At 34.5% G+C, this 17,257-nt stretch overlaps 1 protein-coding gene across 1 annotated transcript in view; it reads left to right on the top strand.

Annotated features, from left to right (window-relative positions):
- THSD4 (thrombospondin type 1 domain containing 4) overlaps positions 1–17,257 on the top strand; it is a 934,909-nt gene that overhangs the window by 71,826 nt on the left and 845,826 nt on the right. Inside the window, exon 2 of the mRNA XM_074294657.1 lies at positions 11,262–11,375. Coding sequence (XP_074150758.1) covers positions 11,347–11,375 — 29 coding nt within the window. The 5' untranslated portion in view covers positions 11,262–11,346. The remainder of the gene's footprint in view (positions 1–11,261; positions 11,376–17,257) is intronic.

Here is a 17,257-nt window from a genome sequence, read left to right as displayed (position 1 = left end):
ACAATTGGAGAAGATTTAAAGAAAGGTACCAGGATGGAAGTTTGGACCTGTGAAGTGTAAATACCTCCAAGCCAGTTCCATTGAAACATCAAGCAACAAGCCCTGGGATAGCTGAGTCTGGAGCTTACTTACCTCCAGCCACAGGAATTTTCACTTTCCAGACAGTATAAGGAGACAGGAATCAAAGTTGGGGAAGATTGAAGGAACCTTTGCTGATAAGAAATGCCAAGTCCATGATGAGATTTAGCCCTTGGTGAAAAGAAACCAGCACATGCCTAATCAAGTCAGAAGGAATGGGACAGAAATGTTGCTGGCTATTGACACTTAACAGGAAGATGGAATTCTTGTTTTCAGAATCCAGGTCAGAGAGGAGAACTGAAGGAGAATCTGAGGCCAGAGGCACCATCCCCCATACCTCAGGATTAGAAGTAATTATGTCACCAATCTGATACAAGTTAAAAAAAATGAGCAGGCAAAGAAGAAAGTTACTCTGGGAATAGAGAAGATTAGGGTTTATCTTCATAGGAAGACACAAAAGGGGAAAAAAAAGTCTTTCCTACCCTTAAGAATAATATTAAGTGGTCACATGACCAAAAACAATTTATAGAAGAACTCAAAAAAGACTTTAAAGATCAAATAAGAGAGATTGAGGAAAAACTAAAAAAAAAAAATAAGAATCTAAGAAAAATAAGAAGACTGTGAAGAAAATCAGTCAACTAGAAAAGGAGATTTAGAATCTTAAGGAAGAAAATTACTTGAAAACTAGAATTGATCAAGGGCAGCCAGCAAAGTTATGAGAAACCAAGAAATAATAAAATAATAAGAATTAAAAATAGAAAAGAATGTGTGATATCCTATAAAAAAAATAACAGATCTGAAGAAGAGATCAAGAAAACACAGGAATAATATGATTACCTTAGAACTGTGATTAAAAAAAAAAGAATCAATACAATAATACAAGCAATAATTAAAGAAAGTTATCCTAAAGTGTTAAGAGTAAAAGGAAAAAGTAGAAATGGAAAAAACCAGCAAATCACCACCTGAAAGGGATCTTGTGAGGAAAACCTACAGAAATATTATAGCCAGATTCCAAAACTCTCCAATTAAAGAGAAAATATCTGTGCTTAATTGTAGCCTTTTTGGCGGAGGTGGAAAGAAGGAAAGGGAAAAAAAAAAACTAAAATAAAAAGTACATGGCAGAGAATAAAGGAAAACTTACAAGGAAGCAAAGAAAAGATGGACAGCTCTAATCACTTTGTATAATATTTATTATGCAGGTTTTCTTGAAAAGGAAATGTATTATATTTTGAATCCTCTCATGTTCTACTGTGCACATGAAAATATTTATCTTTTTTTATCTATTTTGTATTTAAGTTTTAAATAAATTTTTAAAAAAGATCCTTATCAGGGAAACAATTTTTTTTGGATATTATTTTTTCTCTATGTAGGCTACTTCTAACTGTACTAATGATGATAAAATTCTTAGGAGTTACATGTATAATTTTCTCCATATAGGAATATAAATATAAACCTTAATTAGTCTCTTATGGTTTTTCTTTAAGTTTACCTTTTTAATGTTTCAATTGAGTTGCATGTTTTAATGGCAATTAAAAAATTCAGCTGTAGCTAATATTCAGCTTTAGTGTCAAGATCTTCAAACCTCTCTCTCCCCCGTCATCCTGATAGATTATACTCAGTTTTACTGAAGATGTTATTCTTGGTTGTAATTCTAGATCTTTGCCCTCTGGAATATTGTATTACAAGCCCTTTGCTTCTTTAACATGGAAACTCTTAAACAGATTCTCATATCAATTATGTCTGGAAGTATGTCTCATTCTGCTCTTTGAAATAAATTAGTGACTGCTGAAAGCAATCTGGAATTATGCTTCCAATAATTACTAAACTGTGTATGATTTTTGAACCTGGGATATGATGACCAATTTTATAGTTATATATCTACTTGACAGAATTAATCTCTAATTGTATTTCTCTGCTACATTTATGCATTTCTCCAGGATCCTTTCTAGACTATTCACCAGAGAATGACACCTAAAAGGGTGGGACCTAGGCTATGACTTCATAGCCAAACCCAGTTACTGGTTTCAGATTTTATGTGGGATCTTGTCAGAACAGAAAAAAACTCAGATGCCTAAATTGTAGGGTAGGGCTTCTTAAACTTTTCTCACTCATGATTCCTTCTTTTTTCCTGAGAAATTTGTATGTGACCCCTGGGCACATAGGTAGATAAAATAGGTATACAAAATACAAACATTTACTGATAATAAATAAATCATAAGGAAATTTATTTTCAAACAATTCTTTGGTATACATGTAATTTTTTCCATGCATTAAAGATAAAAGCAAATTTGCATACTAATGAGATAGACATGCTTATTTATTTTTACATAAAAAATTAAATCTTGGCAGAATATTTGATGCCTTTTATTGTTGTCAAGTTTTTCATGACCCCTACATTCAGTTATATGATCCTATATGAGGTCACAAACCATAGTTTAAGAAACTTTGTTGTAGGGAACGCACGTATTAACAACAAAAAGGGTTAACTTTTTTATTCCCATCAAATAGATTATCAACTAGAAAATGCAGCTTTTAAGCTATCTCAGTTTCAGTGATCATTTGTGTATTTAAGACGTATTATACACTAGTGCCAGGCTAATCTTCTTTAAATATTGTTTTTATCATGTTACTTCCCTGCTCATGATTCTTAATGAGTTGGATGAGATGACTCCTAAGGTTTAATCTACCTCTAATCCTAAAATTCCTTAAATATCTCATGAAATGTAAGCTTGCATGATTTTTAAGGTCATGCATGGTCTGTTTCTACCCCATCCACTTTGCTTTATTTTCCATTGCTCCATAACATAAATATGCTAATTTAGCCAGGCTATCTTACTATCATCTCTTTATACACAATACCTATTTCTATCTTGGAACCTTTGCTTATTCTATTACCACAACTTGAAATCTCTCTTTACTTCCCTCCAACTTAGCTGCATCCTGCAAATTTTAAAAACCAGGTTAAATTCTATTTTCTATGTTAATCTTTTCCTCATAATTGAGGTGTGATAATTGTCTCTTTTCATTCCTTTGATATTTATTGTCTGTGATATAAGTAGTGTTTTATTATACTCCTTCATTCCAGTGTATCTGTGATCTCAAGGATGTGGACATTTACTCTCATAGTATAAATTCTACTCCTTCTTCCCTGCCAATCTTGTGACATCCTTGTGCATGGCTTTTGATAGATCTTTCACAAGGACATTGAGGATCCTGATGTAGTTCTCTTGATTGGCTGGATGCTAAAGGAGCTTTTAGGTATACATCAATTATCTTTTACTTATTGTATAGCACACCCAGGATCATTTCTTCAATAGTATTCTCTTCTTTCCTTCTGAACAATTCTTTTTTTCTAATATATGCTTTATTTTACACTATGTACGTATGTTTATGTCTATATCTATCTATATTATCTGTTTAAATCTATCTATACATTTATCTATCTATCTAGTGTTTGTGAATAATTGTATTTTCTCCCATTTTCATGTATGTGTTTCCACTTGCTCTAACTAGATTGTAAACTATAGGGAAGGATCATGTCTTATCCATCTCTTCTATATCATTAGGCATAGTTCTCAATAAGTTATTGATTGATTGATCATACTCTGAGTCTGGTATCTAATAAGAATAAATGTCAAGTCTTGTCATATCTATTTTTACAAAATATATAATCAAATCAGCTAAACATTTATTAAGCACCTGCTATGTGTCAAGCACTATGCTAACCACTGGGAATACAACTAATAAAAAGGAAGTCTCTGCCTTCAAGGAGTTTATAATATAATGGGAGGAGACAATGCACCAAAGAAACAAGAAGACGTGGGAGCACACCAAGTTATACCTAGCACAGAAGCATCTTAGTCCATGGAGTTGGATTCCAATCCATTCTTTACACAGTAGCCGAAGTGATTCACCTAAAACAGATTTGACCTATTCTCTATTCAATGAATTTCAGCAGTTTCCTATTATATTTAAAATCATAAAGAAGCTTCTGTTGGACATTTAAAGCTCTTCACAATCTCTCTCCTTCCCACCTTTCCAGTCTCATACTCTCCCCACTGTTTAATGTCCATTCCTTCCTCTAAACATTTGCTCATCATATTTTTGCAATTTGGAATCTCTCTCTCCTTCCCTCCTACTTATCTACATTTTATATTTTCCTGAAGACTCAATTTCAGTCCCATTTTTCATATGAAGCCTTTTTTCTCATAATCCCAAGTCCCAGTTATAGCTTACAATGCTATTCCCATTACAGGATACTTTGTCTCCTTTTTCTTGGTCTCTGCATTGGCTTTCTCCTTATGTCTGGAATGTTCTCCCTCATCATTCTTGTCTCTTACAATCTCTGGCTTCTTTCAAGATGCTGCTCAAATGCTTTTTTTCTTCAAGAGATCTTTCCTGGTTTTCCAAGAAACTAGTCTTCTCTTCTAAAGTTACCTTCCATTTATATGCCTTATACGTCTGTGGCTTTGTATCATCACAGCAACCACAGTTAAGATGATTGATAATGGATATAGTGGATAACCTTTTAATGTCTTTAATGTCTGACCAAGCTTTAAGCTTTCCACAGCACCTACTATGGCCTTCATGGTTATTGCAACAAATTGCTCTCATCTCTATAGCTAATAGATGGAGGATAACCAATAGGCTTCAAATACCCCAAGTATATGAAGACTTCCCCCAGCAGAATGGAAGATGAGAACTCAATCATCTTAACTCTTATCTTGCTACTAGGCTTTGATAACTTTGGAAGAGAGAGGTTTACAACTTTGCCTCAAAAACCAATTCATAGACAAATTAGAAAATCACATTGTGATATCATTGGTTCTCTTTGAACAATAAACAACAACTTATACATACTTTCATATGTTGCCTCCTGTGTTAGAATGGAAGCTCCTTGAGATCAGGGACTATTTTTTAACTATCTTTGTCTCCTCGGATTTAACATGGCAGCTAGGTACAGTGGATAGAGTGCTGGACCTGGAGTCAGAAAAGTTCATCTTCCTGATTTTAAATCCATCTTCAGACCCTTACTAGCTGTGTGCTCCCAGGCAAATCATTTAATTCTGTTTGCCTCAGTTCTTCATCTGTAAGATGAACATAGAAGGAAATGGCAAACTACTCTAGTATCTGCTAAGAAAACCCCAAATGATCTTCTAAAATGATTTTCTAAATAAATACCACCAAAAGGGGTTAGGAAGAATCAAACATGACTGAAATAATTGAACAATAACAAAATACTTAACACAGGCACCCTGACTTATATTAAGTGCTTAATACAAACTTTTTTCGTTTATTGGTTGGTTAATTGGTAGATGACAGTCATCTGACCAGAAAATTGAGTGTTTCATATTGCATATTTAGTATCCAGTAAAGGACAAGAGAGTAGCACTCTTATAAAATAGTTTTAATTTACAGTTTTTTGAATTTGTCTTCATAAATGGATATAAATGAACCTTCTGGAAAAGATTCAAGACATCCATGGTCTATTTTTAGCTTTTGCTAGCATTCTGAGGCATCAGAAAAGGTCATTTTTTTAAAACCAACCTTTATACTTCCAAATAGGGTTTGAATCTCCTATTGCTTAATTTCTTTCTAAAACATTTAACTTTTTTTTTTTAAGCTCAAATTTGTCTCCTTAAAAAAATTACCACTTTTAGAATGTCTCCAGTTTCAAATTGGGAGAAACCATGCAGAAACCAAAAAGGTCCTTATCTTTCTTCCCCCAGGTCACAAGTTCTCTGCAGAGAAGAATCTGTTTTTGATGTATTTTATGTCATGTTGGATTTGGGAAGATGTGAGTTTAAATTCCATTTCAGACACTGATCCTGGGCAAAGTCACCCTAGGTGAATTTCAATGTACTCATGTGTATAAAAAGTAATAATAGCATCTATATTGAAGAGGTGATTGTAAAAACAAAACAAAAATTTTAATTTTATGTAATTAAAACTACCCATTCATCTATTAGGATCTTATTTTTCATTTGATCACAAATTCTTCCCTAGATCTAAAAAGTAATATCTTCTTAATTCCTTAATTTCTTTATAACACAGTTAGTGAGTATCTGAGGCTGGATTTGAACTCAGGTTCTCTTGATGCCAGAGCTGGTACTCTACCCATGGGCCACTGAGTTGTCTTGACTAAACCTAATTTCCACCAGATTGATGTCCAGTTTTCTCAGCAGTTTTTTGTCGAATGGTGAGCTCTTACTTTAGGAAGCTGTTTTCTTTGGGTTTATTGAATATCAGATTCCCAGGTTCTTTTACTTCTGTATGTTTTCAAGAGTTGAGTGAGGACCAAATGAGGTAATATGGAAGGCATTTTACAAAGCTTAAAGCTCTTTGAAAAATATTGGGCACTAAAGATAATAATGATTTTTTTTTTTGTCTTTTCACTTCCAGTACCTATCACAGTGCCTTGCACCTAAAAGATTCTTAATTTATTGACTTGAATCTCTCCTTGCTTGTTGAAATTCTGCACTTGTTGGTAAGGATTCATGGTCCAGCTTTTTTATGTTAGTTGATTTGTTTTTATTTTCTCAGAAGGGAGTTCCTGAGAATCTGAATGCTGAAGATTAGGCTATTATCTATTTTGTATTTCTTTCATTCTTATTTCTTTTCATCTGATATAGTTAGTTCCTATATAGCTTCCCACAAGATACTTTCTTGTGTTATTAAATATCTTATAATTGAGGAGTGTCAATGATCATAAGCTAGCTATGAAATTCTGCTAGGTGAGGGCCTTTGAATTTACTTAGCTTACTTGATACTGTTCAGTACTATAGAGTTAAAAGTTGAATGAAAAGCTTATGGGGGCTGTGAGTCTAAATGTTTCATGAGATATTCACAGTTATCCCCACTGGCATATGTAAGTAAAAGGGTTGAGATTGTTAACCCTACAGATACTGATAATTATCACAGTTACCTGTCTTGGCTACTTTGAGGACTCATCTTAAAAAAAAATTCATTGACCTTTTGTTTGAACATTTCTGAACATATTCCACCCCCTACACTCTCAAATCAAACCCTCCCTAATATCAAAAGAGAAACCAGTTATGGTGAGGAGAATGGTCTTATGTAAAGAGAGAGGGGTCTGAGTCTGAAAAACCAAGCTTCAAGTCTTCTCTCTAACACATATCAGCGGAGTGATCTTGCAAGTAACTTAACTTTCTAGTGCTCCAGATAACTTTTTAAGTGAGAGAACATGTGTCAACTTGCTTTAGTAAAGGAGGTTTCTTAATTCCCTATGACAATAAAATCAAATCCTCCTCCTAAAAGGAAAAAGAAACACCCAAACAAAAATAACTAGTAGTGATCTTGTTATTCAGTCATTTAAGTTCTGTCTGACTCTTTATGACTCCATCTGGAATTTTTTGGGGGGCCGAAACACCAGAATAGTTTGCCATTTCCTTCTCTAGCTTATTTTATAAATGAGGAAATTGAGTTAAGTTAAACTGAGTTAACTAAGTTAACAAATGAGGCAAATAAAGTTAAAGGTTCACAGGTCACAAAGGTAGTAAGTATTTGGGACTGAATTTGAATTCAGATCATACTGACTCTGGCATCTATCCATTGCTTCTCCTACCTCCTCAAGTAATGATCTTACTTAATGACAGAGGTGACATTCTTCCTTTGTAGTTTTCCCATTGTTATAAGTACTTCATTTTGGAAGAGACCAATGACATCAGGAGAGCAATGAGATTGATGTCGTGACTTGCCTGTGAATTAGATTTCTATGAGACAAAATGAAAAATACAAAAAGAGAACTGACTCAAATGTATAAGTCAAGCCATTCTCCAATTAATAAATAGTCAAAGGATATGGACAGAGAATTTTCAGATGAAGAAATTGAAACCATCTCTAGTCACATGAAAAAAGTGCTCTAGATCACCATTGATCAGAGAAATGTAAATTAAGACAACTCTGAGGTACCACTACATATCTTTTGGATTGGCTAAGATGACAGGAAAAGATAATGATGAATGTTGGAGGAGATGTGGGAAAACTGGGACACTGATACATTGTTGGTGGAACTGTGAACGGATCAAACCATTCTGGAGAGCAATTTGGAACTATCCTCAAAAAGTTATCAAACTGTGTATACCCTTTGACCCAGCAGTGCTACTACTGGGCTTGTATCCCAAAGAGATCTTGAAGAGTGGAAAGGGATCTGTATGTGCAAGAATGTTTGTGGCAGCTCTTTTTGTAGTGGCCAGAAACTGGAAACTGAGTGGATGCCCATCATGGAGAATGACTGAATAAGTTATGGCATATGAATGTTATGGAATATTATTGTTCATAAGAAACAATCAGCAGGGTAATTTCAGAGAGGCCTGGAGAGAGTTACATGAACTGATGCTGAGTGAAATGAGTAGAACCAGGATGTCATTGTACACAGCAACAAGATTATACAATGATCAATATTGATGAACATGGCTCTTCTCAATGATGAGATGATTGAGGCCAGTTCCAATGATCTTGTGTGGAAGAGAGCCATCTACACCCAGAGAGAGGACTGTGGAAATTAAGTGTGGATCACAACATAGTATTTTTACTTCTTTTGTTATTGTTTGCTTGATTTTTATTTTCTTTCTCATTTTTCTTCCTTTTTGATCTGATTTTTCTTGTGCAGCAAGCTAATTGTACAAATATGTTAAAGGATGAGTACTTTGTCTCTAATTTTATTAAATTTGAAGCTGTTAACTGAGAAATCCTTCTTTTCTCTTATTCATCCTGAAACTCATTGATTTCCTGTCATGATCTCTGCTCCTTTTCCTAGATGAAAGATTAACCCTCCACAGTAAATCTTTCTACATGTGTTCTTGGTCCTGTCCCCTTTTTCTTCAAGAGATTGTAACCTCAACTATCCCCTCTGTTTCTAATCTTTAGTTATTTTTTTTCTTATCAATTGTTTCCTTCCCTATTATTTAAAATATATGCCCAAGTATTCCTTTATCTTAATAAAAATGAAACAAAAAACATACAAATCAAGCAAAAATCTTTTATTTTCTGCTCATCAAATAATTTTTATTTATCTTTCCTACTTAGCCAAACATCTAGAAAAAAATTAATGTATCTTTCTCTATAACTCTACTTCCTTTTCTTTGATTCACTCTGCATCCATTGAAATATGGCTTTTCACCTCAATTTACCTAAAATACTCTCTCCAGTGTTACCTGTGATTACTTAATCTGGTGGTATTTTTTTCCCAGTCCTAATCTTTCTCAACCTATCTGTTGCTGGTCACACTATTGACCACCCTCTTTTCCAGGATAGTCATTTTTATCTGGGTTTTTCTGGTACAACTCCTTATTTTCCCTTCTATTTGTCTAACCATTCCTCAATCTGCTTTGATTGTTGGAAATCATTCTCATATTATTTAAAATTACTTTATTGAATCTATTTTGTCTTCAAGTATTGGAAGCCTAATGCTTGCAAGGGGCAGATAGGTGATAGAATGGATAGAGTGCAGAGCCTTGGGTCAGAAAGATTCATTTTCCTGCGATGAAATCTGTCTCCAGACACATTACCTGCATGACTCCGGTCAAGTCACTCAATGCCATTTGTTTCAATTTCCTCATATATAAAATGAGCTAGAGAAAGAAATAGCAAATCACTTCAATATCTCTAATAAGAAAAGCCTAAAAGGTTTCTTGAAGAATTGGATATGACTGAAAACTACCAACAATGGCAAACCTGAGAAGATAGAGCAAGAATATAAATTAAAACAAACAAATCTAACTCTCCAAAACCATGAATCCACTTGTTTCTACTTCACTGACCTCTGGAGAAAGTGGATTCAAACATAAAATGATAAATACTAACATTGCTTTTTTGTAGAGTTTTTGTAGGGTTCTGGGCTGCTTTATCCCTGACTGAATTGTGTCAAAGTTGTGTCAATGCGATTTCTCTTCAGGACTGTCCTCTCACAGCCGCAGATTCTGCTACAGACTTAATGGCTAGATTTCTGGTAGCTTTTTTTGACCTTTTAAAGTTTACAAAACCATACTTTGGTTTGCCCTATCTCTGCTACTCATTCACCTAAAATCAGGGGATAAAATACCTAAAATTTAAATGGGAAAAATAAGAGCATAATGCTTTTACAACCAAAATGATTGAAAAGCTTGCAGAGAGAGGATTTGAGTCCTTCTTCTATGGAGAAGTCCATAGTAGTTGTTCTCCACTCAAAAACTACTACAGAAGAAAGAGTTCTTCCACTTCCACTGAATTAGCACCTTATAAGAATCCTTATTTCAAGTACAGAGTTCTGGCCCATAACATCTTCATTTTGGGGATTTTGTTGTTGTTGTTATTAATGAGAGTTTCATAGCTGTTACATTTGGTTCTGGATCAGCAGCCCCATTAACAGACTTTTAATACCACTTGCAATAAGTAAAAGGAATTGGTTAGGATGTATTCACGTGTTCTGTATCAGGGAAATGAAGGCCTCTTTCATCACACCATTCTATTGTCTTAATTCAATTCAATAATTCAATTCAATAACCATTTATTAAGTGATTACTATGTGCCAGATTCTTTGCTAAGTGCTAGGGGTACAAATAAGAAAAAAAAGACATCTTGTCTACTTTCACCTAGATTAATACTAACAGAGCATATAGTGGATGTTCTAAGTAAGGCCTAAGTTCTTATTGACTGTATCCCCTTTTCATATATTTAATTATTGTGCATTTATTCATTTTGTATTTATCAGAGAAATTTATTTACATGATATAATTATATTTATCACATATAATTTATTAATATAGTATATATGTAGTTCACATGTATGTTTTTGTGTATATATCTATATCTATATATATATTTGTTGTCCCTCTATTAAATTCTAAACTTCTAGGAGGAGAAGGATTGTTCCTTCTATTATATTTACATTCCTGATGCCTACCATAGTGTCAGACACATTGTAGATCTTTAATAAATAAATATGCTATTGCTATGATTATTAAATATGATAATGGTTGCTTTATAGAGATTAGACTTACAAATATTGGGTGAAGAAAATCCTTCTAGTAATGCAGGTTGCTACCTTCTTTGTAATTTATATTCTTAAAGAGAATACTGAAAAGTATTCCTAGGCCATCCATGGAATTGTCAGAGTTTTCTTTTATGCTTTGAAAAAAAACCCTAAATCAATGATCCTAAAATAATATCCTTTTCTACTATAGGATTTGAACATAACTTTTGGCATAGAAAAATTGTGACTGCTTAGAGGGCTCCTTAATCTTCACTGGACATCAGCATCTAGACATCATGATCTCCCATTTCATCATTTTTCTGAGGTGAGTAGGCATTTTAAAAAAGGGTCAGTTTTTTTTTTAATGTGTTAGTTTTATTTATTCCCTCCTCCCCTCACATCTGTTGTCATAAGTGATAACTCTCTGGAATAAGAATGGAGAGGGTTACAATAGGCAATGTGGGTGATATAAAAACAAAAAGGAAATCAATAACATTTATTTTAAAATAAAAGGGGTAAGAAAGAATTATTTACTGATAAATTTAATTTCAGCCTAATAATTTGCATCTTTTTAATCTCATGGCATACTCAATATGTTCTCTTAGCAATCCTATGAAGGAAGTAGTGTACGTATTATTGTCCATGTTTTACAAATGGTAAAATTGAGTCTCAGGGAAGTTAACTGCTTTGCCCAAGATCACACAAGTAGTTTTAGAATTGGAGTTTCAACTGAGGTCTTGACTCTAAGTCCAGACTTCTTGCCACAATATACTATCTCTACAAATATGCCTTGTTTCACAGCAGCTAACCTTAGGAGACTAGTTCCTTCTTGAAAAAATACAATATCAGTGTTAATAATAATAGTCTCACAGCTTTACTTTTGTCTAGCATTTTATCATTTATACAGCATTCTCATCTATAGCAAAGCTTTTTAAACTGGGTCATGACCACACATGGAGTTGTGTAACTGAATATGGGGATCACAAAAAAATTTGGCAACAGTAAAAGGCTGCTGAACTCAAAAAGCAAAAATTAATTCAAAATCAAACATGCAATGAATCTGAAATATTTATGGCAGTTCTTGCCTGTGTTTGCATTTTACTGCAGCCTTGGTTCTGAACAATACCACTTGAGCACTTTGCACTGTGCATGCACAAATGTTGTCAGAAACACCTAGGCTCAGATTTGAGAGAGGGTTGGGTAAAAATTACTCTTGCAAAAAGGGATAGAGAGTGGAAAAAAAAAGTTTAAGAAGCCCTGATCTACAGTGATCCTTATATTAGCATTGTGAAGAAGCAAACCAGATATTGACATTGGTGTTTTACAAATGGAAACAGCTAGGTGGTGCTATGGATAGCATACCAAGCCTGGAGTCAAGAAAACTTCAGGCTTCAGATTCTTACTAGCTGTGTGACCCTGGGAAAGTCACTTAATCCTGATTGCCTTAATTTCCTCTCCTGGAGAAGGAGAAAGAAATGGAAAAACATCTTGGTGTCTTTGCCAAGAAAACCCCAAGTGGAGTTATAAAGAGTCACACATGACTGAAAAAATAAAACATAACAAAAATTACTGAATAACAATTTTACATACAGATAAGAAAACTGAGCCACAGAGGACTGTATGACTTGCCAGCTAAGAAGAGGTCAAATTCTATCTTAAAACTAGGCCTTTTCAAATATGGAAATATGTTTTTTTGCGACTGAATATGTATAATCTTTTGACTTGTGATTCAATGCTTTTTAAAAAAAATACTATAAAGATCTCTTAATTGATTGGATAAGTAGGGTCTTGATTCAAGGGTAGGAAAATAGAGCTTATCTCTAATATCAAATTTCACCTATAAAATTAAAATACTAGTAAGCAGTTACTTGTAGGTATAAGATACCATAAAGGCAGCTTCACTGGGGAGACTACAAAAATGGCCACCTTGAGAGTGGGAGTCTGGAGTTTTCTATGCAAAGTTTTATAGGGGTCCTAAACCTAAATATATTCTACTGGGAACTATTGACCTCCTGTAATAACTCATGTGTCCCAGCTTTGAAAGGAGGCTAACCCCTCATGCCATGCTATTCCAGAGTAAGGACTCTATTCATCAGAGGTTAATTGTTGGGTCATGATGGGGCAGGGTATGAGGAGTAGGAAGCAGGCAACAGAGAGCAAGATGTGTATTTACCATACTTTGGAATAGAATCAGAGAGGTCCTGATTGTTCTTTATTTTGTAATCCTACAGGTGCAATAATACACTAGATGGTATAATAGAGTGCCAGACTTTGAGTTAGGAGGACTAGTTTGAATCCTGATTACAGATACTTGTTAGCTGTATAACTAAGTCACTTAGCCATTTTGAACCTTTGTTTTCTCTGTAAAATGAGAGTAAGAATAGTTTCTGCTTCAAAATTATTGTAAGCTAAAATGAGATAACATATGTAAAATACTTTGTAAACTTTGAAATTAAGTATGTATATAATTTTAGTTAATTATATTAATTTTAGTAATATTTTAATAAATATTCACATTAGCTATCATTGCCATATTTATATGGCTTGGGATACTTAGTAGTGAATCAATATCAATAAAAAACTTCTACAACATCTTAAGAAAGCTAGACTTATTAGGAAGAAAATAATTTCAATACAGCACCAGCCCTTAAGTCAGGAGGACTTGAGTTCAAATCTGGCCTCAGATACTCAACACTTCCTAGCTGTGTGACCTTGCGCAAGTCACTTAACCCCAATTGCTTCAGGAAAAAAAAAAGAAAAAATTAATTTCTGAGATTTCTGATGAAGATCTCAGAATATTTTAAAGATAATAGTTGTTGTTGCTTATCCTTCATTCTCAAAGGGGACCAATGACTTCAGGAGAGTGATGTTTTGACTTGCAACTGGATTGAAATGAAGCAGAGCTGTGCAAAAGCTTCAGCCTAATTCTCTCCTCCAAAGACCACAGAGTCTAGTGGCAAGACCTAAGTCAAGTGGGAGACCTTGACCTTTAGTTATAATAATAATAATAATAATAATAATAATAATAATAATAATTAATAATGGTAACAACAGCTAACATTTATATGGCACTAACCATGAGCGATACATTGTGTTAAGCATTTTACAAAATCTTGTTTGAATAAATAACTGTTTTCTGTTCAACTACTTTTATGGTGATCCTGAACAAGCTATTTAACTTTGTACTATCCCACCTCCAACTCTGTAAGACTACCAATTTCAGAAATGCACCTCTGCATTTGTAGAGGGAGTTGTAGAAAGAATTTGTTTATTCTGAATTTTCTCTACCAAGAAAATTGAGATAAAGGGGAAGGGGGGAGGGAGGGAGGGAGAGAGACAGACAGACAGGCAGATACAAAGAGAGAGAGAGAGAGAGAGAGAGAGAGAGAGAGAGAGAGAGAGAGAGAGAGAGAGAGAGAGAGAGAGAGAGAGAGAGAGAAAGAGAGAGAGAGGAAGGGAGGGAAGGAAGGAGGGAGAGAAGTCAATATGTACATTTTCTACCTATGCATCTATTCAAGAATTGCCTGAGGCTTCCAGAGGTTAATGGACTATAACAGCAATCACATGGCTGCAGCTCTTTCACAAGGACTTTCCTTACACCAGACCTGTGACTTGGTTAGTGCAATTATCATATCCACAAAAAGAAAAAGGAGGGGAAAAGAGAGAACTGCTCAGCTGCATTTGTTAAGGCCAGAGAGATACCATAGAGAATAGGAGGAGGAGCATATGAAGAATGTTAGCAGGGAGCCCAGGAATTTACCACAGACAGTGGCCAAGAGGGTCAATAACCAGACTTACAGATGTCTACAAAGACAACAGATAATAAACTAAACAATAGATCCTAATTCAAGGTAAATATGATTACACAGAATATTGAAACGCATATTTAGGATATGGGAATGGAAGAATTTGTTATTTTAAAAGGAATAAATCGATGAAAAATTAGTATTACATATTAATAAAAGTTGCTCATATAAATCCATGAGAGTCTTATGGATAAATAAAATCAAGTTAACAAGCATTTATTAAGTACTTGCTCTGCGCCAAGCCCTGGGCCTAGTGTTAGGGATACACAAAGAAGCAAAAACATAGTCCTTGTACTCAAGGAGCTCACAGTCTATTGAGAGAGATAGTTTTTAAATAACTATACACATGCCACATATGTATAAGCTAAATTAGAGGTAATTTCAGAGAAAAAACATTAGCATTGGGAGTGATGATCTTTTGATGAAGGTAGAATTTGAACTCAGAAAAAAGGAAATCCAGGAGGTAGAGATGAAGTGGGGGAGAATTCCAGGAATGGGAGATAGCCAATGAAGTCTGCATATAGAATGCTGTATCCTTAGTGTAGCAGGGAGGCCAGCATCATTCTATTGTAGATTATGTAGAATGCAGCAACATGAACTGAAAGAAACCAGAAAAATAGGAAGGAGCCTGATTGTGAAGAGCTTCAAAAACTAAATAGAGGATTTTCTATTTGTTCTTGGAGGCAAAAGGAGAGCTATTGGAATTCATTGTATAGATGGGTGATGTAGTCAAGAACTTTAAGGTCACGTTGGAAGCTGAGTCAGGGATGGTCCAAGGTCAGACTATAGTGATTTGATATTGAGATACTTGTAATAAGGAAAACAATAATAAAAACAGCAACAAATTACATATATATCAAGTTAAAGATTGCAAAATCACTCTATACTGTGGAGTTCTACAACAATCCTATGAACTAGATATTAAAGATTCTATTAACATCTATTTTATAAATGAGGAAAATAAGTCTAGAGACATTGAGTGAAATCATGATTGAAAAACTAACAAGCATTAGAGGTAAGATTTGAATGCAGATCTTCAAGGCTCCCAATCTAGTTTCCTCTCAAGAAAAAAAAAAAAAAAAAACCAACCAAATGTAAAAACCAAGTGTTAAAATACAATATAATATGAAAAGAAGTTACACTGTGTGTTTTATTTGGTTTAAATATGGTTTTGAAATATTCTGGTTCTTTTAAGAGTTAGTGGTATCTGGCAGAGAAAAATAACGAGGGAACCCACAGCAGTTACTAAGGAGATGAACTGTATGGAAATTCAGCATTGATCAAAAAGGAATTGGGGGGGATCAATGCCAGTGGAGCTGAGAGAGTCCTACTCAAATAGAAAAGGCAGGTTAAGTAAGGTTTTGGAGTACTGGCTGCCAGGGAAAGCCCTGACAGGAAAAGAAAAAATAACAACAATAATAACAAAAAGCATTTATAAGGACTCACATTCCTGATGGGAAGACACATGGTGTGACCCTGATCTCTTTGTAGCTTCTGCCAAGCCATGTGGAAAAGAAAGCCAGTTTTTCTCTTCTGCATATAGACAGAGAGGACTTGAATGAATAGTTAGCCAGATTGCTCTCTGCTAGCAGTTTATGGCAACTCAAATACTTTGTTACAGCTTATAACAAATACTAGGAAGGTTTGAGGTTGAATTTAGGATGGAGGTTCAGTACTTAAGTCTGAAGAAAGGCCAACAGGAGATTAAGTAAGGATAACTAATAGCTAAAGGATGATGGGAAAGAGATCTAATAGTAGGTCTGGGAAATGAAAAGTTTATGAATGACCCAAAAGGAGGTAGAAAGGAGTGGATACAGAAGAAGGCAAAGTCATTTCACCAGGGGCCCTAGGTAACGTGTGGCCACTCATTTTTATATAAAGGTTCCTTTCTAATCATTGAAATTTTACATGTTAAGGTTCTGCTTCTTTCTCTCAGCATCAATTCATGTAAAACTTTCCAGGTCTTTCTATAACCAGCTTATTCATCATTTTTTAAAGAACAATAATATTCCATTACCTTCATGTACCACAACTTGTTCAGCCATTCCCCAACTGATGGGCATCTACTCATTTTCTAATTCTTTGCAACCACAAAAAAGAACTGCTACAAACATTTTTGCACATATGGGTCCTTTTCTCTCCTTTATGATTTCTTTGGGATACAGACCTAGTAATGGCAATTCTGGGACAAAGGTTATACATAGTTTTTTAGCTCTTTGGGCATAGTTCCATATTGATCTACAATAAGGTACTGTAAACACCTCATAAAAAATGAAAAAGTTCAGACGTCTTCTCTGGTATGAAAGGAAAGCAAACAACTTTATCTGGATTTTCCAGATCGCAGGGGTGCCAGCACCTAATCCCTGCTACGTGGAAGGGATAGCTGTGGAACCTCTGTGAG

The sequence above is a fragment of the Sminthopsis crassicaudata genome, chromosome 2, assembly GCF_048593235.1.
Source record: "Sminthopsis crassicaudata isolate SCR6 chromosome 2, ASM4859323v1, whole genome shotgun sequence".
Taxonomy (NCBI): Eukaryota; Metazoa; Chordata; class Mammalia; order Dasyuromorphia; family Dasyuridae; genus Sminthopsis; species Sminthopsis crassicaudata.
The sequence above is the reverse complement of the archived record's forward strand: the minus strand, read 5'-3'. Positions and strand labels throughout refer to the sequence as shown.